At 37.4% G+C, this 22,834-nt stretch overlaps 1 protein-coding gene across 1 annotated transcript; it reads right to left on the bottom strand.

The window, feature by feature from the left end:
- Window positions 1-12,886: 12,886 nt before the first annotated feature.
- Window positions 12,887-13,834, bottom strand: LOC119508948 (vomeronasal type-1 receptor 90-like). The gene has a single exon (XM_037802667.1). It carries the CDS (start codon window positions 13,832-13,834, stop codon window positions 12,887-12,889), a length of 948 nt encoding a protein of 315 aa, XP_037658595.1.
- Between the last annotated feature and the right edge of the window lie 9,000 nt (window positions 13,835-22,834).

Here is a 22,834-nt window from a genome sequence, read left to right as displayed (position 1 = left end):
AACTAAAATCATGGTGTTGGAAGAACTGCATTCCTTCTGGAAGCTCTAGGGGAGTACCCATTCCCTTTCTTTTTCCAGTTCCTAGAGTCCTCCTATATTCATTGGCTGATGGCCCCAATCCTCTGTCTTTAAATTAAGCAATGTCAAGTTGTCATTTTTATTTTGTCTTCTTTCTGGTTTTCCCTCTTCTGCCTCCCGCTTGCACTTATAAGGACCCTTATAATTACATTGAGCTCACCCAGGTAATATCGTTTAATCTTTCCATCTCATGGTCAGCTGATTATCAACCTTAACTCCATCTGCAACCTTAATTACCCTTTGCCATGTAACCTGCCATATTCACACTTTTGGGGACTAGGAACCTGGAGATCTTTGGGGGCCTTCATTCTCCCTACCACAAAGCCTTCTGTTGGTTCAAAGAAGTCTTGTTGTCTATTCCTTGTTTGCTGTGCAAGGGCAACATGAGCTTCACCGACCATTTTTTGGGCTAATTTTTCTTGATTTGGCACTTGCCCAGTTACTACAGCTCTATAACTGTTTTCCAGTATTTTGAGGAATATGGCTTTGCCAGGTTTTCTGGTTTTTCAAAGATTCTGTGGGAGAATGGAACCATGGAGCATCTTTTGCCACCATCTTGGTCAACTGGAAGTGTTATATGCATTTTACTAAGTGAAAGAAGCCAGGCCCCAAAGGCTACACATTGTATGATTCTGTTCATATAACATTTTTGAAAATACAAAATTATGGGCCAGAATACAGATTAGTGATGCCAGGGTAGTAGGAGGGGAGTGTGGTTGACTGCAAAGTCTATACATAAGTTGAATTTTTAGAATGACAGAACTGTTGTGTACAGTCCTGGGGTGCTAGATACATGACTTATGCATTTGTCAAAATGCCTCTAACTGTACATTGCATGAGTGAACTTTAATGTATGCAAACTGAAAAAACAAAGGAATGGACCCAGGTAACTTTGAAAAATGATGTTTTGGCTGGAAACCATAAGGTTTCAGATAAAAGGGACTGCATATAAACATTATACTAAAGTTGATAAATTTGTTTTCATAGGTAATAATTGTGAGACTGCATGGTAAGTATGTGGTGGTTGAAGGAAAATATAAATAAAAGGCAAATGAGGGGAGCCACACTTCTCACTGTTCAAAAGGGAAATTATAGATAACCAAGAAAGGAAGTTTAGAATGATCCTATTATACTGGATTATAGTCAGAAACACCAGTGTGAAATCATTTATGTAAGGATTTTATTAGCTATTCTCTCTGCAAGCCTATAATTTTAGTGTCACCTGTAAATAAGTTACAAGACCTGGCTTGTAAGTTCAGAATTATGGAATCCCAAGAGGAATATTTTACTTGTTTCTTGTACTTTATTCTTTCCTGGAAAGTAGCAGTCTGGGACAGCTGTGCTCAAACTTGCCTATGTGCAGTCCATATTTTCATTAGATGTGTCTGCTTGAGGGGTTCAACTTGTCATAATTGTGGTAGAAAACACCAAATTCTCTCACTTCTCATATTGATCCTACAATCAAATCAATGAAAAATTCCATATCAGACTTCCTAATACATCTTTGTTTTGTGCAAGGGATTCCTGACTTCCTCAATGTATTCACAAATGTCCCTAAAACCAATCTCAAGCCTAAAAGTGGCTCCTGGGTTTTATTGTATTCCATGATTCAGTAGTTCTCAGTTTATTGAGAATGAGCTGGAAGGTGTTTCCTCTTCTAGTTATTGATTTGAGATATTTGTTTATTTTAAATTATGTATCTAAAACTGTAAGTTTCTCTGTAAGCCCTGCTTTCATTGAATCTCCTATGGCTTGGTATTTTGTATTTTCGTTTTCACTCTTCCTGAAGTATTTTCTAATATCCTTTTTGTGTTTTCTTTTACCCATTAGTTGTTTAGGAGTGTGTTGTTTAATTTCTACATATTTGTGAACTTCTTAAATTTACAGCTGTTATTGATTTTGAATTTTGTTCCACTGTGGCCTGAAAACATACATTGTATGATTTCATTCTTTTTATATCATTGAGACTTATTTTGTGACCTAACATATGTCTGTCATGGGGAATGTTCCATGAGCACTTGAGAGAATGTGTATTCTTTGTTTGTTTGCTGGAATGTTCCATAGATCTCTCTTAAATCTACATGGTTTATAGTGGGGTTCAAGTCTTATATTTTCTTGCTAATTATGGTAGGTTGAATTACATACCCCAGAAAAATATGTTCTTACTCTTAATCCATTCCTGTGTCTGTGAACCCAGTGTAAACAGGACCCTTTGAAGATGTTATTTTTAGTTAAGGTGTTAGTTTAGTTAGTTAAATTCATTCATTTGGGCCTTAATCCTATTACTGGAGGCTTTAGGAAGAAAAAGCCATAGGGAGGAGAAGAAGCTGAAAGTCAGTGGAACCGAGAAGAGAAAGGAGAAGATGCCCCATGTGCATTGCCAGCTCTTTTTTGGTTACTGTTTGCATGGAATATCTTTTCCCAGCCTTTCACTTTCAACCTATTGGTATCCTTGGGTCTAAAGTGAGTCTCTTGTAGACAGCATATAGATAGATCATATTTTTTATACATTCTGCCAATCTGTGTCTTTTGATTGGGGAGTTTAATTCATTAAAATTCAATGTTATTACTGTAAAGGCAGTACTTACTTCAGCCAGTTTATCCTTTGGCTTTTATATGTCATATCTTGTTTTTTATCCTCTTTTTACCCTTTTAATTATTCTGATAATCTTCATTTCTACACTCTCCTCCAAGCCTCTCTCCCATCTTTTCTTTTCAGCCTGCATAACTCCCTTTAGTATTTCTTGTGGGACAGATCTTTTGTTGATGAACTCTCTCAGTTTCTGTTTATCTGTGAATATTTTAACTTTCCCTCATTTTTGAAGGGCAGTTTTGCTGGATAAAGAATTCTTGGCTGAACACTGCCCTCCCCGCAATGTGGGACATGACTCCCAGGGGTATAAATCTCCCTGGCAATGTGGGACATGATGTGCAGTAATGAGCTTGGCCCTGGCATCATGGGATTGAGAAAGCTTTCTTGGACCAGAAGAGGGAAAAGAAGTGAAACAAAATAAAGTTTCAGTGGCAAAAAGATTTCAAATAGTTGAGAGGTCATTCCGGAGGTTATTCTTATGCATTATGTAGATATCCCATTTTAGTTTTTAGTGTATTGGAATAGCTAGAAAGAAATACCTGAAACTGTTGAACTGCAACCCAGTAGCCTTGATTCTTGAAGATAATTGCATAACTATATAGCTTACATGGTGTGACTGTGAAAATCATGTGGCTCACACTCCCTTTATCCCGTGTTTGGACAGATGAGTAGAAAAATGAGGACAAAAAAGTAAATGAATATTAGGGAGGGATGGGGGGTATGGGATGTTTGGAATATTCTTTTTTACTTTAATTTTTATTCTTTTTTTTGTGGTAATGAAATGTTCAAAAATTGATTCTGGAGATGAATGCACAACTATATGATGGTACTGTGAACAACTGACTGTATACCTTGGATGACTGTATGGTTTGTGAATATATCTCAATAAATTTGAATTACAAAAACAAACAAACAAAAAATACATGTTTCACACATATCAGACATAACCTTGTGACCCAGTTTGGGGGCTATATATTCATATATCATTTCTTATGTATTTTTAGATACAAAAGTATTTATTAAATCAGTTGTTTGTAAAGCAGAAACAAACCTGGAGATATCTTAAATGCCCACCAGTAAGCAAATGCTTGAGTAAATTGTAATAGGTATAATACTACTAAATAAAAATAGTAAATATTTTTCAGTTATTAAAAAGAATAGATTAATCTAAAAGTTTGACAATATATCTTGTTAGCAAGCCTTGGCAAGAAACAGGATCTTGCCTCCATTATGGATAATAATGCAAAATGGTACAATCCCTATGAAGGATAGTTACATGGTGCCTGGCAAGTTCCACTTAAATTTACACTTTGTCTCAGCAATCTTACCTCTAAGTATTTATTCTGAGGATACACTGGTATAAATACCAAAATTAAAAAGTTCATGGCAGCTATTCACTATGCCTATTTGTAATAGCAAAATACTAGAATGGCCTAAATGTCTAGCAGTAGGAGACTGGTTGTAAAAGCTAAGTTACATCTGCAGTGTGGAATACTATGGAGCTATCAAAAAAATGAGAAATATCTCTCAATTTTGCTTTGAAGTGATACATAGAATATATAGTTAAGTGAACAAAGCAGATGGAAAAATATATGTGGTATGCTACAAAGTATCAAACAAAAAGGCAAAATGTGTGTGTGGTGTTCTATTTTTTAGTGGACTGAGAAACCATATATGTTTTTTAATGTATAGCTACAGTGAGGAAGGTAGCTGGACAGAAAATTGAGGATAGAATGTACCTTGTTTTGGAAGCATGTAAATAGTTTACATAATTAATAAATAAAATTAAATATTTAAAAAGTAGTCCCTAAAAATTAGAAAAAAAAAAAAGAATTCTTGGCTGGCAGTTTTTCTCTTACAGTATCTTAAATATATCATACCACTGCCTTTACACCTCCATTCTAATGAGAAATCAAAACTTGGTCTTATTGAATGTCCCTTGTATGATGGATCATTTCTTGCTTTCAGTATTATCTCTATCTTTGGCAGTTGGCAGTCTGATTAGTATGTGTCTTGGAGGAGGTCTATTCAGATTTACTCTGTTTGGTGTATGTTGCACTTCTTGTATATGTATATTTATGTCTTTCATATAAATTGGTACATTTTTGGCCATTATTTCCTGAAATATTCTTTCTGCCCCTTTCACAGCTTTCCTTCTTCTGGGACACCCATGACATGTACGTTTGTGTGCTTCATGCTGTCATTCAATTCCCTGAGACCATGCTCAAATTTTTCCATTATTTTCTCTATCTGTTTTTTGTCTTTTTGATTTTAGATGCCTTGTCTTCTAGATAACTGATCCTTTCTTCTGCCTGTTCAAATCAGCTGTTGTATGCCTCTGGCGTGTGTTTAATCTCATCTGTTGTACCTTTCATTAACATCAGTTCTATTATTTTTCTTCGCATGCTTTCAAATTCTTCTTTATGCTCACCCAGTGTCTTCTTAATATCTTTTATCTCTTTAGCCATATTTTCCTTCATCTCCTTGAATTGTTTAGGAGATTTGTTTGAACATCTTTGATTAATTGTTCCAAATTCTTCTCTGTCTTTTTTATTTGTTCTTTTGACCGGGCCATATCTTCCTGTTTCTTGGTATGGCTTGTAATTTTTTGCTGATATCTGGGCCTCTGAGTACCTTGATGAGGTTATCTAAGGTCAGTTTCTCTCTCTTGTCTAGGATTTTGTTGTTGTTTTGGTTTGTGTTAAGGCTCTTCTTTGACCCTTGGTTCATCAATATTTCCCAGACAAAACAGGGCCAGGGACCCATGCTGGGGATGCAGACCATTTCCAAAGGGCCCTGGGAAGAGGGTCAGGAGACACCAAAAAGCCTTTTTCTCAAGTGCTGGCTTTCCCAACAGATGGTGCTTTTCACCAAGAGCAATTTTTGATGGCTTTCTGAAGGTGTGCTTTCCTGGACTTCCCAGCAGATGGCACTCTTCCAGAACTGAATCCCTTCATCCCTAAGAAGGCAGGGTATTTTTAGCCCTCTAGCATTTCTGCCTTTGATGTGGGTCAGAACAATGGCACAGGCCGTGCCTGTCCTGTAAGAGCTAAAGCAGTGGAACCCAGTATCTAAATTCACTGGCTAATAGCTGGCTCACTACTGGGCCATGTCTCCTTCTGTTCTTAGGGAGGAGGGCTTCTGTGGCCCTCGCAGTCTACAGCATTCCTGCCAGGCACAGACTGAGCTGATCCAAAAATGCCTGCCTTGAGGGTGGGGGGTGGCCTCCAGGAGCCTCAGCCATGTGAGTTGCTCACAATTTTTCATGCAGTTTTTCAGTCTCTTAGTCCCACTCTTCCCTGGATGCTGTGCAGTACTCCCCTGGTCTCTGGATCCCCAGAACAGTTATTTCAGATAGTTTCTGCTTGTCTATTAGCTGTTTTGAGGAAAGGAGTGAGCCCTACAATTCCCTATTCTGCCATCTTCCTGTAAGTCCTCTGCCCAAATTTTAGTTCTGTGCTTTGCCATCTTTTATTATTTAGTGGTAAGGACTCTTGATAAATCTGGATACAGGTTCTTTGTCTGATACATGTGTTGCAAATATTTTATACATTTCTGTGGCTTACCTTTTTGTTCTCTTATTAGTTTCTTTTGAATGGTAGGAGTTTTGATTTCTTTTGAAGTATAAATTAGCAGTTGTACTTTTGTGTTTTATGCATTATGTGCTTGATCTAAAAAAACCTTTTCTAGCCCTGAGGTCTCAATTATTTTCTTCTATATTTGCCACTAAATGTCATGCAATTTTAGGTTTTAAATTTAGGCCTATGATATGTTTAAGCTAGCTTTTATGTATGGTGACATGTAAGGGAGAATATTATTTATTTCCTATACTGATATCTTATTGAACCATCACCATATTTTAAAAAGGCATCCCTTTCTCTATTGGATTGCCTTAGTACTTTTGTCAAATATCACATTTATGCTGTTCCATTCATCTATATGTCTTTCATTTAGCTTATACTAAACTATCTTCATTAACCTAACTTTGGTATATTTACCTCTGTGTTTATTTAGATCTATTATTTCTTTTAGCAGTGGTTTGTCATTTTTTCATGTATATATCTTGGACATCTTTTATTATTGTTATTCATGTTACACTGTATTTTTGACCCTATTGCAAAAGGAATTTTTAGAAGTTCCTTTTCCAAATCTGCTCATAGGATGCTACAAACACAATTAATACAATCCTGTATCCTGCATCCTTGAAAAACTCATTTCTTATTTCCAGTAGTCATTTGGTAGATTCTCTGGAATTTTCTACATAAGCAGTCATCATTTGCAAATAGGAACAATTTTGCATCTTCCATTCCAATTTTGTGTGTTTTATTTCTTTTTCTTGCCTTATTGCAATAATTAGGCCTCAGATCCAATGTTGAAGAAAAGTGGTGAAAGCAGGTATATTTGCCATTTTTCCAGTCTCAGGAGGGGCAACAACATATTTCAACATTAATTTTAAGGTTTTCTGTACAACTTGGTAGGTGTCTGCATTAGTTTTCTGCCACTGGCATAATCAAACACCACAAACCTAGTGGTTTAAAATCAACACAAATCATGTAACTTACAGTTCTGTAGGTCACATTTCCAAAATGTGTCACAGAACTAATATCAAGGTATCAGAGGTCTGCATTCCTTCTTCAGACTCTAGGAAAGTATACTTTTGCTTGACTTTTCTAGCTTCTCGAGTCTCCCTGAAAACACTGGCTTATGGACCTATTCCCAAGTCTGCTATCTCTCTGGTTGTCCACTTCTTTCTCCCTCTTCCATTTATCAGGACCCTTGTTATGACATGGCCCACTGAGATAATCCAGTATAATCCATCCATCTCAAGGTCAGCTCATTAGTACTTTAATTCTGTCTGCAATCTTAATTACCATTTGCCATGTAGTCTAACATATTCATAGGATCTGGGGGTTAGGACCTGGATATCCCTGGGAGCCATTATTCTGCCTACTACAATGCCCTTTGTTAGTTTGAGGAAGTTCTCTTCTATTCCTTATTTGCTGACAGTTAAAGTAATTCCTTCACTACATTGAGGGCTATTCATATTTTCTGTTTCTTGTGTCAGTGGGGTAAATTGTATTTTTTTTTTTTTTAGAAATTTGTCCATTTCATCTAAAATATCAAATCTCTGGCATAAAATTTTTTTATAGTATTGTTTTACTGTCTGCAGAATCTGTAGTGACAACCCATTTTTAATTCTGATATTGGTGATTTGTGTTTTCTCTTTTTTATTGATCTGTCTAGCTAAGAGTTTATCATTTTGATGAACTTTTCAAAGAATGAGCTTTTACTTTATTATCTCCATTTCAGACTATTTTTCTTGATATATTATGTTGTCTTTATTGTTTCTTTCTTCCTACTTACTTTATAATTGCATTACTTTTCTTTTCCTTGCTCTTGAGGTGAAAACTTAGGTCATTTATTTTAGAATCCTGGTCATTCAGATGATTGTTATTTCATGAAAGGTATCATTTCTCTCTAGATGCTTTGAGGCTTTTGTATGTTGGCATTTCGGCAGTTTGATTATGATGTGTCTAGGCATAGATTTCCTTGAATTTATCTTGTTAAGAATTTGCTGAACTATTAAATCTACAAATATGTTTCATCACATTTGTGAAGTTTTAAAGTCATTACTATTTTCCAAATAACTTTCCTTCCCCAATCACTTTCTCCTCTTGCATTTTGACTCTCATTTTAATTATATATAATTTTGACCTTTTGATATTGCCCAACAGGCTGTGGAAGCACTACTAATATCTTTCAATCTAATTTCTCTCTGTTATTTTGTTGGGGTATCTTCAAGTTCATTGATTCTTTCCTCTGCTATCTCCATTCTGCTCTTAAGCTCATTCAGTGTATTTTTAAATGCAGATATTGTACTTTTTAGCTCATTTTGTTATGTTCAAAAGTTTCTATTTACCTACTGAGAAATCCTATTCTTTCATTCCTTTTGAGTTTATTTTCCTTTACCTTACGGAACATAATTATGATAGCTTAATTAAAGTCTGATAATTTCAAAATCTATAGGATTGCACATTGGCCATCTGTTGGTAGTATTTGTCCCTTAGAATTGCTCACATTTTCCTGGTTCTTTGCATGTTGAGTAATTTTTTAATCGTCTTGGACTTAGCGAGTATTCTGTTGTTTCCCATTATAACCTTCCTGTTATAAACTGTTAGAGAGTGTAGATGATTTTTTTAGAAGGCAGTCAACCTGGTTACATTCAGCCTGTAATTTCTGTTTCATTGTCTCTACATGATGATCCAAACATCACCTATGCAGGTTTCAGTCTTTCCCACACATGTTCAGGGGGTAGACTGAGAGAGCATTAGGGAATTTCCTTCTATGGTTGTCTCCCATTGAACTTCTCATCCACATTCTGTGCCCTCCAAAGGCCACTTTTCCTGTTTCCTCTGTTGGAAAGATGAATTTTCTCTTCCCAGATTCACACCACTTATGTGACATCGAAGGAGAGAAAATAAGCACGAGAGAAAAGAAATTGGAAGTCACCCTCTTGCAGGATGCATCTCTAAGCTCTGGCTCCCCTCCAACATTAATGTGGTTATGTTTACTTTCAGAGTCCTCTGCTGGTTGTTTTTAACATTTTGCCTAAATTTTAGCTTTAATCAGGGGAATAATGGGGTCTGACCAAAAAACAAACAAACAAACAAAAAACTGGGGAAAAAATGGAACTGGAATTCATCCATTGAGTTATTAACTTCAATTTTTAAAATCTTAATTTGAAAAGTTTATTTGATTCATTTTCATAAACACTTAGTTGACTTAATAATCCTTTAATCTTTGCTCATATTTTAAGTCCCTTAATTGTTTAACTTTTGTCATGCTTATATTATTAATATGGTTATTCCAACATCCAGAGTGTTAGAGAGATAATTTGGTTCTCTTCATTTTCTACAGAAATTCAGTTTTTGAATGTTCTATATATTTATATTTATATTTTGCTCTCTGATATAGCAGATCTTAATTTGGGGAATTTTTTTGAGAGGAATTTTCATTTGCTTCTTCCTTGCTCTGAGGCACTAAAACCTGGGCATTCCTCTACCATAAGTTTTACCCTTGGGAAGATGGTTGCTGCAAAGGAGAGGCTAGGCCTCCCTATATCTGTGCCTAAGAGTCTCCTCCTGAATGCCTCTTTGTTGCTCAGATGTGGCCCTCTCTCTCTGGCTAAGCCAACTTGAAAGGTGAAATCACTGCCCTCCCCCCTACGTGGGATCAGACACCCAGGGGAGTGAATCTCCCTGGCAACGTGGAATATGACTCCCGGGGAGGAATGTAGACCCGGCATCGTGGGACGGAGAACATCTTCTTGACCAAAAGGGGGATGTGAAAGGAAATGAAATAAGCTTCAGTGGCAGAGAGATTCCAAAACGAGCCGAGAGGTCACTCTGGTGGGCACTCTTACGCACACTTTAGACAACCCTTTTTAGGTTCTAAAGAATTGGGGTAGCTGGTGGTGGATACCTGAAACTATCAAACTACAACCCAGAACCCATGAATCTCGAAGACAGATGTATAAAAATGTAGCTTATGAGGGGTGACAATGGGATTGGGAAAGCCATAAAGACCACACTCCACTTTGTCTAGTTTATGGATGGATGAGTAGAAAAATAGGGGAAGGAAACAAACAGACAAAGGTACCCAGTGTTCTTTTTTACTTCAATTGCTCTTTTTCACTCTAATTATTATTCTTGTTATTTTTGTGTGTGTGCTAATGAAGGTGTCAGGGATTGATTTAAGTGATGAATGTACAACTATGTAATGCTACTGTAAACAATGGAAAGTACGATTTGTTTTGTATGACTGCGTGGTATGTGAATATATCTCAATAAAATGATTAAAAAAAAAAAAAAAATAAAACCTGGGCATTGACTACTACGTACATGCACTATGACTCCCAGGGGTGTAAGTTTCCCTGGCAATGTGGGACATGACTCCTGGGGATAAGCCTGGACCCAGCATCATGGGAATGAGAAAGCCTTCTTGACCAAAAGAGGAAAAAGAAATGAAACAAAGTTTCAGTGGCTGAGAGATTTCAAATGGAGTCAAGAGGTTATTCTGGAGATTATTCTTATGTGTTATATAGATATCCCTTTTTAGTTTTTAGTGATTGGCATAGCTAGAAGGAAATACTTGAAACTGTTGAACTGCAACCTAGTAGCCATGACTCTTGAAGACGATTGTATAACAGTGTAGCTTGCATGGTGTGACTGTGTGATTGTGAAAAGCATGGTTCCCACTCCCTTTATCCAGTGCATGGACAGAGGAGTAGAAAAATGGGGACAAAAAGTAAATGAATTATGGGGGCTGTTGGGGGGATGGAATGTTTTGGGTGTTCTTTTTTTACTTTTATTTTTGTTCTTATTTTTATTTTTTTGGAGTAATGGAAATGTTCAAAAATTGCTTGTGAATGGTGAATGTACAACTATATGATGGACTGAGGACAACTGATTGTACACTTTGAATGATCGTATGGTATGTGGGTATATCTCAATAAAATTGAATAAAAAAACTGGGCATTGAATATTCTGAATCACACACGTTTGTTAAACTAAGGTCCAAACCTACATGAAGGAAAACTTTCATCACCACCCAATCCAGGCACAAAAGGACTAGTTTCATTCTCTCCTTTGACACCTGCTACTTTGTAGCTAATGCATACTTTCCTTAGAGTATAGATATTTAAAGATCTTGTTTCCTGTGAGCCTCTCAATTCCAACCTCCCACCTGTGTGACCTCAAGACTTTGTTAGAATAGATAAATGTCAATTATCTGGGTTACCAGTAAATGTCTCAAGGAAAGCATAGGCTTTACAGTTTGCTTACATTCTTGTTTTAGACCATTCTTCGTATTTGGGCCCTGCAATTATACTTACCTTTGGAAACTAGCCTAAGAATTTAAATGAATGTTTCCTAGTTGATCCAGAATTTAGAACAGGAGGTTTTCAGACTGATGACTCTGTTGTATTACCTAGAGCAATAAAATCCACATTTATAAGTGGGAGAAATGTGATTCACAGACTCACTTCACACAAAAAATGTGTTAGAGAAAAATGTTCGGTAAGAAATCCTGACTTTGTGATACGTGCATTCTGTGCTGTTTCTGATATTATGCTATAACAATAATATTGCATCACATTTTTAAAAACTGAAATAATGCCAGATGCAACATTGTGATTGTTATGTTACAAAGGGGATACTTCAATGGTTAGAATTTTTAACTTTCTGTTTTCCAAATCTAACACATAGAATTAAAGATTTGAATTTATGTCCTATTCTTTCTCTCTCTGTCTAAATTAATTTTTGAATTCAAATATAATTATAAAATTTTCATAAGTGTTTAAAAATTTTGCAAGTGGATAGGTAATCACTACTTGTTATTGTTGCATTGGTATTTGCTGATGTTATTAAAATATATCTAGATCACAAGCAGCCAGGGCTTTTATGAAATACATGAAGGTTTTCTCTAGCCTTGCACATGCTTACTGTTTAAATATTCCCTCACACAAATATATATATATATATATATATATATATGCATATATATATATACATGCATAGAGTGTAAACATAGACACATACACACATATTTTATTTTATTTTATTTTTTAATTTAGTTTAAACATTTTATTTTGAAATACTTTCAAAAATACAGGATAGTTAGAAAAATAACACAAACCCCATAGAGAGAACTCCAGCATATCCTTATTCCCCCAGATACTGTGATCCACCAGTTTTAACTTTGCCACATTTGCTATATCATTCTATCTATCTGTCCATCATTCTATCAATCTGTCAATCAGTCCATCTATCTGTGTATCTGTCTATCAATCCATTTCCCGAACACTTTATTGTGGAAACTGTCATGACCCCAGAAGCTTCTTTGTCCCCCTCCTCTCCTTGCCTCCTTCCTCCAAACCCATCAGATCCCTGATCCGCTTCCAGTCACTTAAAAATTTAATACTTGGTAACAATTCTGATTCTTATGAGCTTGATTTGAAATTTGACCCTTGTATTATCCCAGACAGTTACAGGTTTACATTATCTATCATTTACTTGTTAGCCACATGTATCATAGTAAGTAGATTTGACAGCAAAAGTCAACTCCATAGAGTTCAATGAACTAAGAGAGCATATCCTGTACCTGGCGATTAATCGTTTTGAAGTCAGTGCTTTGTCTCATCTTGAGAGCAGTTATCTATCTCTGAATAACTGAACATTTCTGATCCTTCCCCCACATGTGTTTTAAGAACTTGATTACTCGTTTTTCAGTACTGATCAGCACCAAAGGACTGACCATTGCATAGCTGTTGCCCACAAGCATCTGGACACACAAATGAACTGAGTCATTGTTCCATGACAGTCCTGAGGAGGTAGAGATGATGCAGTCCCAAAAGTAAATGAACACAAAGAAACTCATGAGCAACAGAATGCTCTGGGTGGCCCTTGCTACTGGGGATGCTCTCAGAGCAAGCCTGTTGCTGTGAAGATGCTGGGACTGCCTCTTATGCCTGCACAGGAGACTTACCATGTATCCACTTGAGAGGACCATGAGCCCAATAAGGGAGGTATCTTGGAATGTCGCCAGTGTGAAAAATGTGAGCCTGACGTATCTCATCGGCCAAAGAGAGCAGGATTTAGTGACAAACAGAAGACTGGCTGAGGTTACGTTGGGGGTGGCAACAGTGGAGATTAAGAAGCGACCACCAATGGACGTATTGAAGACCCATAGGAAGAGAAAGAAACACAGGCTGTCAGTTGAGGATTTATGTTTGAATTTTGCCAAACAGGAGCTCCTGGGGCTGAGGGTGATGGCCTGGAGTACACTCAGCAGGCAGGTGGAGGAAATGGAGAGCTCCCTCATCAACCTGTGCAAGAGGATAACTGACTTACACGTGAGGTCATTCCAAAAATTCTGAGACCCAAAAATGTCAGTGGCAATGAACCCCGTGGTTAGCTGCAATACTGTGTGGATGAGGGCCAGGTGACTGGTGGTCAGGTCAGTGGGCTTCAGCCTGTGCTCAAGAAGGAGAGTGAGGACGTGGAGCAGAAGAAGGATGGTGTTGGCTAAGATCCCAATGCATACTTGGGAGTACAAGGTATACCTTGTGGCAATGCAAATGAAAAGTTCATTGTTTTTATTCATGTCTATAAGGCAAGAGAAGCATGGAGTAAATACCTGAAGAGAGAAGCAAGAAAAATTATCCATATCTCAAATATTACCACCTTCGTTATTCTCAACCAACACTATGGCCATCATCAAAATATGAGGATTAATGTATTCTTTTTCCCTCTCAAATCCATTTCACACAGAACCTGTCCCTGATCCCCTAATCCCACCACTTGCCAGTGATGCCAATGATGCCTGGATTTTGTATCCCACTGTGGTCTGCCACAGGACCTGAGGTTTCCTCTACATTAAAAATTGTCATACTTTCTGGAGAGTGTTTCCTTGTTTTTATCTCATTTTTGAGATTTTCAAGGGCAGGGATGATGTCTTAGGCCTTTAAATCTATAGAAACCTGATAAAGTTGCAGTACTTGGGAGAGCTCGAGAATTTTTGTTGACTTTGAGTGAGGAAAACTGCATAAAACTGGAAATAAGAAGCTTCCAAGTAAAAAATGTCAGCGGTATGCACCATGCGCTCTGTTGCCTTTTCTCTTTGCTATCTGTTCTGGTCTATTTATTGCCAGATACAAGTATTCTTAATACATTAACAGACCAATTGTTGCTAAGTCGACTCTGAATTCAGACTGCTTGAATATAAATCTACAATCTGCCATTTACTGAAAGTGTGACCTGGAGAGTCACTTAACACTTCTGAGCCTCAGTTATCTCATCAGTAAAATACAGGTGGTCATTATTACCTACATCCTACAGATAACATGAGTGTAAAAAGGGTTAAATATATTTACCAAACATGGAAGAGTGCATGACACACTACTATATCCATAAAAATGTTAGCTAATATTTTTATTATTATGTAATTACTCATACATTGTGACTTGGAAGAGCAATTATGGCTCTCTTAAAAATCTCCTAGCTCTGTCCCTGCCTAAAAGAGAGAGGAAAAATGACTACCAAAACGGAAGATATTTTAACAACCTTTGTTCATAGGACTTGACCAAATGTTAGGTTGTATTTCTGAATCCCCCAAGGTAACTATACATACTACTTTTTAAAATTCTCATTCCAAAAAACCTAGTCTAAGTGAACAGTTATTAATTATTAGCAGGAATGCATTTTATCTGCATTCTTAGCCATGTGATATCAGGTCATAAATAGCATCACAATTTAGATTCTATGGCATTCCTTTTTAAGGTTCCAATTTGAAGGCTGTATCCACCCCTAATTTCAAGATGATTCATGTCTTTTTCAAGTAAGCATTGATATTTCTCCAGAGTCACAGGGTCCAAGCATAGAAATCATATTAGAGACTTTGATGATGACCTACCCATGGCATATTTTACCCATGTATTTACATATATTCAGTTAATTAAACTCATAAATATGAGGTATGTAACATTATAAAGAAGATCCAGTTACATATTCTTACAGATTTACCCTCTGAAAAGCAGGGTGTACAACTGAATTATTTTCACAGCTACTAGGTACAGTGTGGTTCTATAGTGTAAGTTACAAAGGGAAAGCGGAGATATTAAGGGTCCATGAACATTGTTCCGGTTTGCTAGAGCTGCCATTATGCAAAATATCAGAAATGGATTGGCTTTTATAAAGGGGATTTATTAGGTTACAAATTTACAGTTCTGAGGCCATAAAAGTGTCCAAACTAAGACATCAACAAGAGGATACCTTCACTGAAGAAAGGCCAACGGTGTCCAGAATGCCTCTGTTAGCTTGTTAGGCTGGCATCTGCTGATCCTTTGATCCCAGGTTCTGGTTTCAAATGTCTCCAAAATGTCTCTCTCAGCCTCTCTCTCTCAGCCTCTGTGCATCTTTGCTTGTTCTCCCAGGGCATTTCTCTCTAAGCATCTGGGGGTCCTCTCTTAGCTTCTCAGGGGCAAACTCAGCTTCATCTCTTAGCTTAGCATCTCCAGACATCTTTCTGTCTGCATCTCCAAGTGTCTCCAAGCATCTGGGTCTGTGTTGGCTCTTAGCTTCTCTTGGGGACAAACTTTGGATTCATATTTTAGCTTCTCTCCAAAATGTCTCCCTTAGCTCCTTCTCTCTGTTTTGAACTAATCACTGGATGGGTGGAGTTCAACCTCCATGGAAATGATCTAATCAAAAGGTCTCACCTATAGTTGGGTGGGTCATATTGCCATGGAAACATACAATCAAAAGGTTCCACCATAATCAAAAGACCAATACGTCTTCCCCCACAAGATTGCATTAAAGAATATGACTTTTGTCAGGGACATAATAGATTCAAACCAGCACAAACATACTGCAACTTTTAAGTAATTGGCTGCAGAGGAATACTTGGTCTAAAACCTTTGGGAAATTTGATATTCTAAACTAGGAATTCCGTAGAAGCATTAGAATAAATTAATTTTTCCAAAATGTTGATGGAGGAAAGTGACACAATTTTCTCCATTCCCACAATCAGCAAATTTAGGTTTTCACCTGTGATCTACCCAGGAGAAAAACAGAAAAATATTAACCTATTATATTAATATTGACATAATATATTATAAGTTGTAATATAATAATGTCTTATGAATATTAAAATATTAATTTTCCAGCTGTCTACATACTTCATGGTTACATACTATCATTAAGCTCACTGACCTAAATGATCTTCTCTGTCTTTAACATACTTCTAAATGAAATTTACCTTAGTTTTGTACATCTGTGTCATGTAAGATACAAAATAAATACCTTAATTTTTTTAAATAACATTAAATAGTTATAATAACATTTAAAAATAACATTTTAATAGAATGGGAGAAAACATAATAAGTTAAAAATATAAAGTCATCTTATATGCCTAAAATGTAGGCTTTAGTTTAATTCAGTTAAATTCTCTTTAAAATATTGAGCCTTAAAAATGCAGAGCCTTGTAAAACTGTTCAAGTAGTATATATCAATCATCTGTTATTGGGGTATGGGACTACATTATTTTAAGCCATACTAGGGGGATTGCAGCCTTACTAACATCTATGTTTAAAGAAAGGTAAAAGTGTGCAGAAGCCACAAATTTGGCATAATATTCTGGTGCTCATGGCTTGGGTAGATGATTGGTTTAATACCAGTGGAAAATTTTATTTTTCTAAAGGAGAAGTTCCACAGTAGGAGCAGGAAAAGTTCATCTCTGTTCTCCATATATTATTAAAAAGGAAAATGACACAATGTTATGCATTCACTAACACCCACTAATATTTGCTTCCATGAAGTGCCCAGGAGAAATGACAGAAAACTTGACTGAGGTTTTTCAACTGTCTCCACACTTTATGGATCACACACAACCCATCAGTGAAGCCCATACCCTCAATATGTATATTTTATAATTGTAGGTAAGCATTATAAAGAAAGATAGATACCCGTTTCCATGCAAATGTTTTTTATTAGAAACCATTCTGGTGGCTATGAACATTTCATAAAAATGAGTTAAAAAAAATCCTGTTTCTTCTCTCACAGTCACACCTGAATTACACGCCACTATCGAGAAGACCCAGTGTTTTAGTCTCCCAGCTGCTAAAACAAATACCATGCAGTGAGTTTGCTTAAACAATGGGAATTCAGCCAGGCGAGGCTTTCTCCCCTAAGACTGTGACATTCCGGGACCGCCCGTGATCCTTGGTCCTTGGCTTTTCCATCACATGGCGATGCACAATGGCGGTGTCTTCTCCTTTGTCTTCCAAGTTCTATTGACGTCCAGCTTCTGGCTGCTCCCTGTGGCTTCTCTCTCTATGGCCTTCTCTATAAGGCCTCCAGGAATAGGGTCAAGACCCATCCTGGTTCAGTCGGACCACATCATCAACAGGCCTTGTTTACAATGGGTTCCCACCCACAGGAACGGATTAAGACTAAGAACTTGTTTTCCTGGTGTGGGAAACTTGAAGCCACCACACCAGGATAACAGAATACAAACTCTTTGCCATTGGCAGGATGATCTTGTCAACCTTACTCAAATAAGACTCTGATGACATCGTACCTTGCTTGGCTCATGTACCAAGCACGAAAGTCTTATTTTACACACTGGAGGAAACGAGCCACCCTCAGACAAGATGTGAGATTGTAAGTACAAAGGCATAAGTCACAGGGAACATGGAAGAACATTCAGAAGCAGATCACCTTTTGAGAGCCTACCTTATGAAAGAAGAAAGAAAGGCTAGGTAGGCAGATTAGGGAAAATCAAAACATACATAGACCAAGAAATCTCAAATAGAAACCTGAGCAGTCATTTAGAAAAGTTACCAGCGTAGATGCCAGTAAGACTCTAATTAACAGCCTGCTGGAGGAAGCAGTTATTTTAGACAGTGTTATCTTGCATTTACCCTGATCGTGGATGATCACGTGATTCATAGCATCGCTAAATGCACCACAGACTAGTGAAGGATGCTAAGGTTGCTGCACTTGGGCCAGTGGTCCTGAGAGAAGGGCAGACTGTAGTGGAAGGAAGAAAGCCCTTTCCCCGCTCCTGGGGCAAGCTTGGGAGATGATGAGGTCTCATCTCAGCAAGTGGACAGATTACCAAGTGCAGGGAAGGAAGGGAGGGCACACCTGTTTTCTCACCTGCATCATGAGTATGACCATGCCTGGCTCTCCAAGGTGAGATGGTGTGTGAATAAAATAACTTACGTTCACCACTTAGTGATGTATTTGGCATTTAGACACATGTAAGAGCATACTTTGTTTTTTTCTCTATCCTGTAAGTCAACTTCACCATCATGGTCAGCTCTCTATAATTTAAAGTAAAAACACATGAAAGGGATGGTGGGGAGTGAGAATGACCATGCACCAGGTGAATGAATATATTTGGCAGAATGCTCTACCTTGTGGCCTCAGTCTAGCTGAAAAACTACAGTCAGAACTGTGGAGAAACTGCTGTCACAGTCAAGAATGCAAAATCATCACGAACTAGAAGTCAGAGCTGTGGACAGAGATATTTGAGAAATGTATGAATTGCAGTGGAATGAAGAGGGAAAATTTGACGTACATTTGGATAAATGAATGACAGCTATTCCCACCTACCCACTCCTCAAAAAACATTATCAGTTGTACAGTTCAGGGTGCTTGTTTGAAACTAAAATATGAATAACACCAAAACATTTAAAATCTTTTGAGAAATAGCAGGAGAAGAAACAGAACACCCCAGAGGCACTTCATCACAAATGGAAGCTGTCATTACTCGGAAACCCAAACAGTCCTGTTGAGAATCTATTTTCCTGAGCAGCCCAATAATGAAATAAGAGCTAAGTACGCCTTTCTTAAAAAAAGCACTGACATTCTTTTATCATCATATTCTTTGTATCTCAGTAACAAGGAAAGGAGATTAATTCACATTTATCTGCTTACGAGAAGTACATGATAAGATATTGTTCAAAAAAGAATCTAAAACCCAAGCATAGAAATCAGGGCCAGATGAGGTTTGTTTTGTCCTACATTTTCCTCTTAACTAATGGGTTTGGACATTACCATTATCATAAAGAGGAAGGAGAGTTTTTAAAATGAATAATATGTGGAGAATAGACAAATGGCCACAAATAGTCTTTCTCAGTACTAAGTTCAGAGATTATATTCTTCTGTCAGGGAGCCAGGAAGGGGAAATTGCCATCATCATCACTTTGTTTCCTTTATTTTAAATGTAATTGTGTCCTCATTGTCACTGTCCTCTATTTTGAAATTTCCTGACTGCTAGAGCACATGCTTAAGAGCTCACATCTTAAATTAAAATTAAAATTAAAATTTCACATTAATTTGAAATTTGTGAAATTAAAACTTGGATAAGAACAGTTTTCATGAAAATATACTTTTATTTATGAGGTTAAACTTTCTTTGTAAGTGATATTTTGAACAAAGAACCTTTGTTCCTTCAAAATAATTTTAAACTATTCCCTTGTATTTATATTTTTAATTGTTCATAGTACTAGAAGGCACTTTTTAAAATAATAGTTCAAATAGTTTTATGAATGTGAGAGAAGCAAAATCATGTGTATTTAATGAAAATCTAGATTAAAACTTATCCTTTCCCTGATGAATATGAATATAAACTAGTGCAGTTTTAGTCTAAAATGACTAGATAAGATAACAATACCTACCTTGAGAACTGATACAGCAGGTAAATAAAAGTCATTTTATTGAATGAAATGCAGGGGAACATAAAACAGAGTTTTCATATGAAAAAATTGACTAATTTTTTGAGTCTCCAAATTAAACAAGTAACTATACTAAGAAAAACATTTCTCATCACATTATAGGGAAAACATTCCTCTGTGCTGTTTAGGACAGTTAGAACCATATGGGTAGCTTAAAGCTTCCCCCCAAACCTCACAAATACACCCATTTTGCCTGTTCCACAACCTGCCTGGGTCCTCCACCTGCCCACTAATTCCAGATCTCTGAAATAAGAGGCACTTACCCCGATGGATGCGACGGATGTGTGGGCAACTCTGTGCGTGTGAGAAGAACCTGCAGTTTGAGGAAAAGCATGCCATGAGCTCATCTCTCTGCAGGCCTGTAATTTCAATGTCTGGACAACTGACAAGACCCAGCTGGGGACGACGGAACCATGGAGTTCCCAGTGGGATATTTCACTTGTCTCTTAATTTTACTTTACTCTTATTGGAAAAACAGCAAACTGGGAATAGCTGGGCTCAAAACTTTCCTATCTGTTGCCTTGCCCATCTGTGTGAAGGGAGAAGAGTCACAACCATGGTGGATAATAGCAATTGCCCTCATTTTACACTGTGATCATATCAGTACAAACCCACTTCAACTGCTGTTGTGCCTCTATTTTGGTTTGGGGGATTCTTGGTGAGTTCCTCACGTGAATTGTCAGTGGTTCTGAGTACCCCCTCAACCTGTGACGTGCACCCTCACCCAGAGAGAGGTCAACTCCCAGATGGGGTGTGCAGTTTCCGGGTGTTATAGGCCAGGTGTGATGATTTCCAGTCTCTCAGTCTCGGGGTTCAAGCTCTCTCCCAGGTTAAATAAGATATAAAAACATCACTTATATGCACAGGTGAAGGCAGTAGAATATCTTTAGAGCCACGTTCTTGTCATTCTCCAGGAATCCCTAGCAAGGCCCAAGTGTGGCATAAATGTGCACCCCTGCAGACTGCTGACCCCAGACCCTTCCTGCATAGAATACACATCACTGCAAAGACATGGGAACCTTTTGAGTTCTGTGACGGAGGCGCTGAGAAATCCAATCCCTGAGCCCTCTGGGCCAACAAATGAGAAATACATCATGGAGGACGAGTGTGGTGCTGCCCAAAGGGTTTTCTGGCCATAGAAGATCCCACAGGCTTCAAATGAGAATGTTCTGTGAAAGCAAAAATCTTACACAGCTTGATCTTGAAAACTTTTTTTTAAATTTACTTCATTAGGAAGGGAACCAGAAAAGTGATTCAAGTTTCTGCCTATTCAAAGAGGTTTAAAGAGAGAAAAGTACTATGTTCGGGAAAATCAGTTACTATAAAATAAGCTAGGCTAAATAAAGACCAGTGAGACTATTGGCTTAAACAAAAACAAATCTCATCCATCTATCTGTGTCTGGGCTAACCCAGCCATGACAAGGAGAATCTATGTCCTGGGTGTGCCCTGGCTGCCCCTGATCAGAAATATCTGTGACTGTAAATCAGACATACTGAGCCACAAATTGGAGTTCAAAGCAGCAAAATTCTGACCTCCGACAGAGTCAGCAAGACTCCATCTAGCAGAATCATCAACCAGCCAAGTTCACCTTTTTCTCACGCAGCTCCCTGCACCAAGTAATTCAAAGTCATCAAAGCCTAATTTTGCCTATATTCCCAGCTTTGACCAAATGTTCCTTTCTCAGTCCCTGTTTTTGGTGAAAACAATTTTAAGGGTATAACCTTGCCTTGCCATGAAAAACATCTTACTTATCGTTATGCTAAGATTACAAATTAAGGTTGTTGCCTAATCAAGCACATTTTAGATCTATGGATATGGAAGAATTTACACAAGGCCTTGGTGTATTCTACACAAATATAATCATGATCCTCAATGATAATTATTCATAAATGTGTCTATTTCACACTCAGTTTTTGTGATGAATGATTTTTAGATAAAATTACAAGCTAAATCTTATCAAGTAGTAATACTTGTATAATTTATTGATCCAAGTCTTATGTATTTTCTTTACTTGTCCTGATTTTTGTGTTTTGATGAAGCAGTGTTTTTGATGCAGACAATCCTCTGTGCTATAGGTCAACAAATAGAAAGAGTCATAAAGTTCTGGGCAATTACCCAATATAGAGAATCCAGAGAGAGAACTGAGTACGACCACAGGTTTGCATTTGTTTTTATTGCTTCCACCACCCAGGATCACGTTTTACTCCTTGATTACTCATCAATTCTAAGGCCCAATGAATGAAAGTTGATCAATTCATGTTCTCTACTTCTCATTTGGGATACCTGTCTTTATGTCATCATGTTCTCTGGGGGATCTGAAATTCTCCGAGATTCTTAGTCTGCCAGGAAGTGACACTCTACTATAAGGAAGGTAAGATCTGATGGGCCATAGAGTAGAGGTCAAACCAGTCACGGAGAGGGATTTGCAAGCATGGATTCCTTATATAAAATAAAGTTTTGGCTCCTCAGTGATGAGTACCAGATTATTGTGCTACCTGATTAGATACAGTTTCTAATTAAACATTTTTTGAGATAATTGTACATTCACCTGCACTTGTAGGAATTGATATAGAGAGATCGAGTGTATCCTCTATCCTTAGTCCCTAGTGGTAGAATCTTGCAAGGACACTATCACATCCAGGATACTGACATTGATATGTCAGATACAGAATGTTTCCATCATCACAAGTTTCCCTCATGCTACCCCTTTATAGCCACACTCACTTACCTCCTGCCCAGACACACTCCATAACCCCTTTCAACAACTCATCAGTTCTGCCTCTCAATCATTTTGTCATTTCAAGAATGTTGTAAATGGAATCATACACTATGTAACCATTTGAATCGGTATTTTTTTTAGTCA

The sequence above is a fragment of the Choloepus didactylus genome, chromosome 1 (genome assembly GCF_015220235.1).
Source record: "Choloepus didactylus isolate mChoDid1 chromosome 1, mChoDid1.pri, whole genome shotgun sequence".
Lineage (NCBI taxonomy): Eukaryota > Metazoa > Chordata > Mammalia > Pilosa > Megalonychidae > Choloepus > Choloepus didactylus.
Note: the sequence above shows the minus strand (reverse complement) of the source record. Positions and strands in the feature narration are given on the sequence as shown.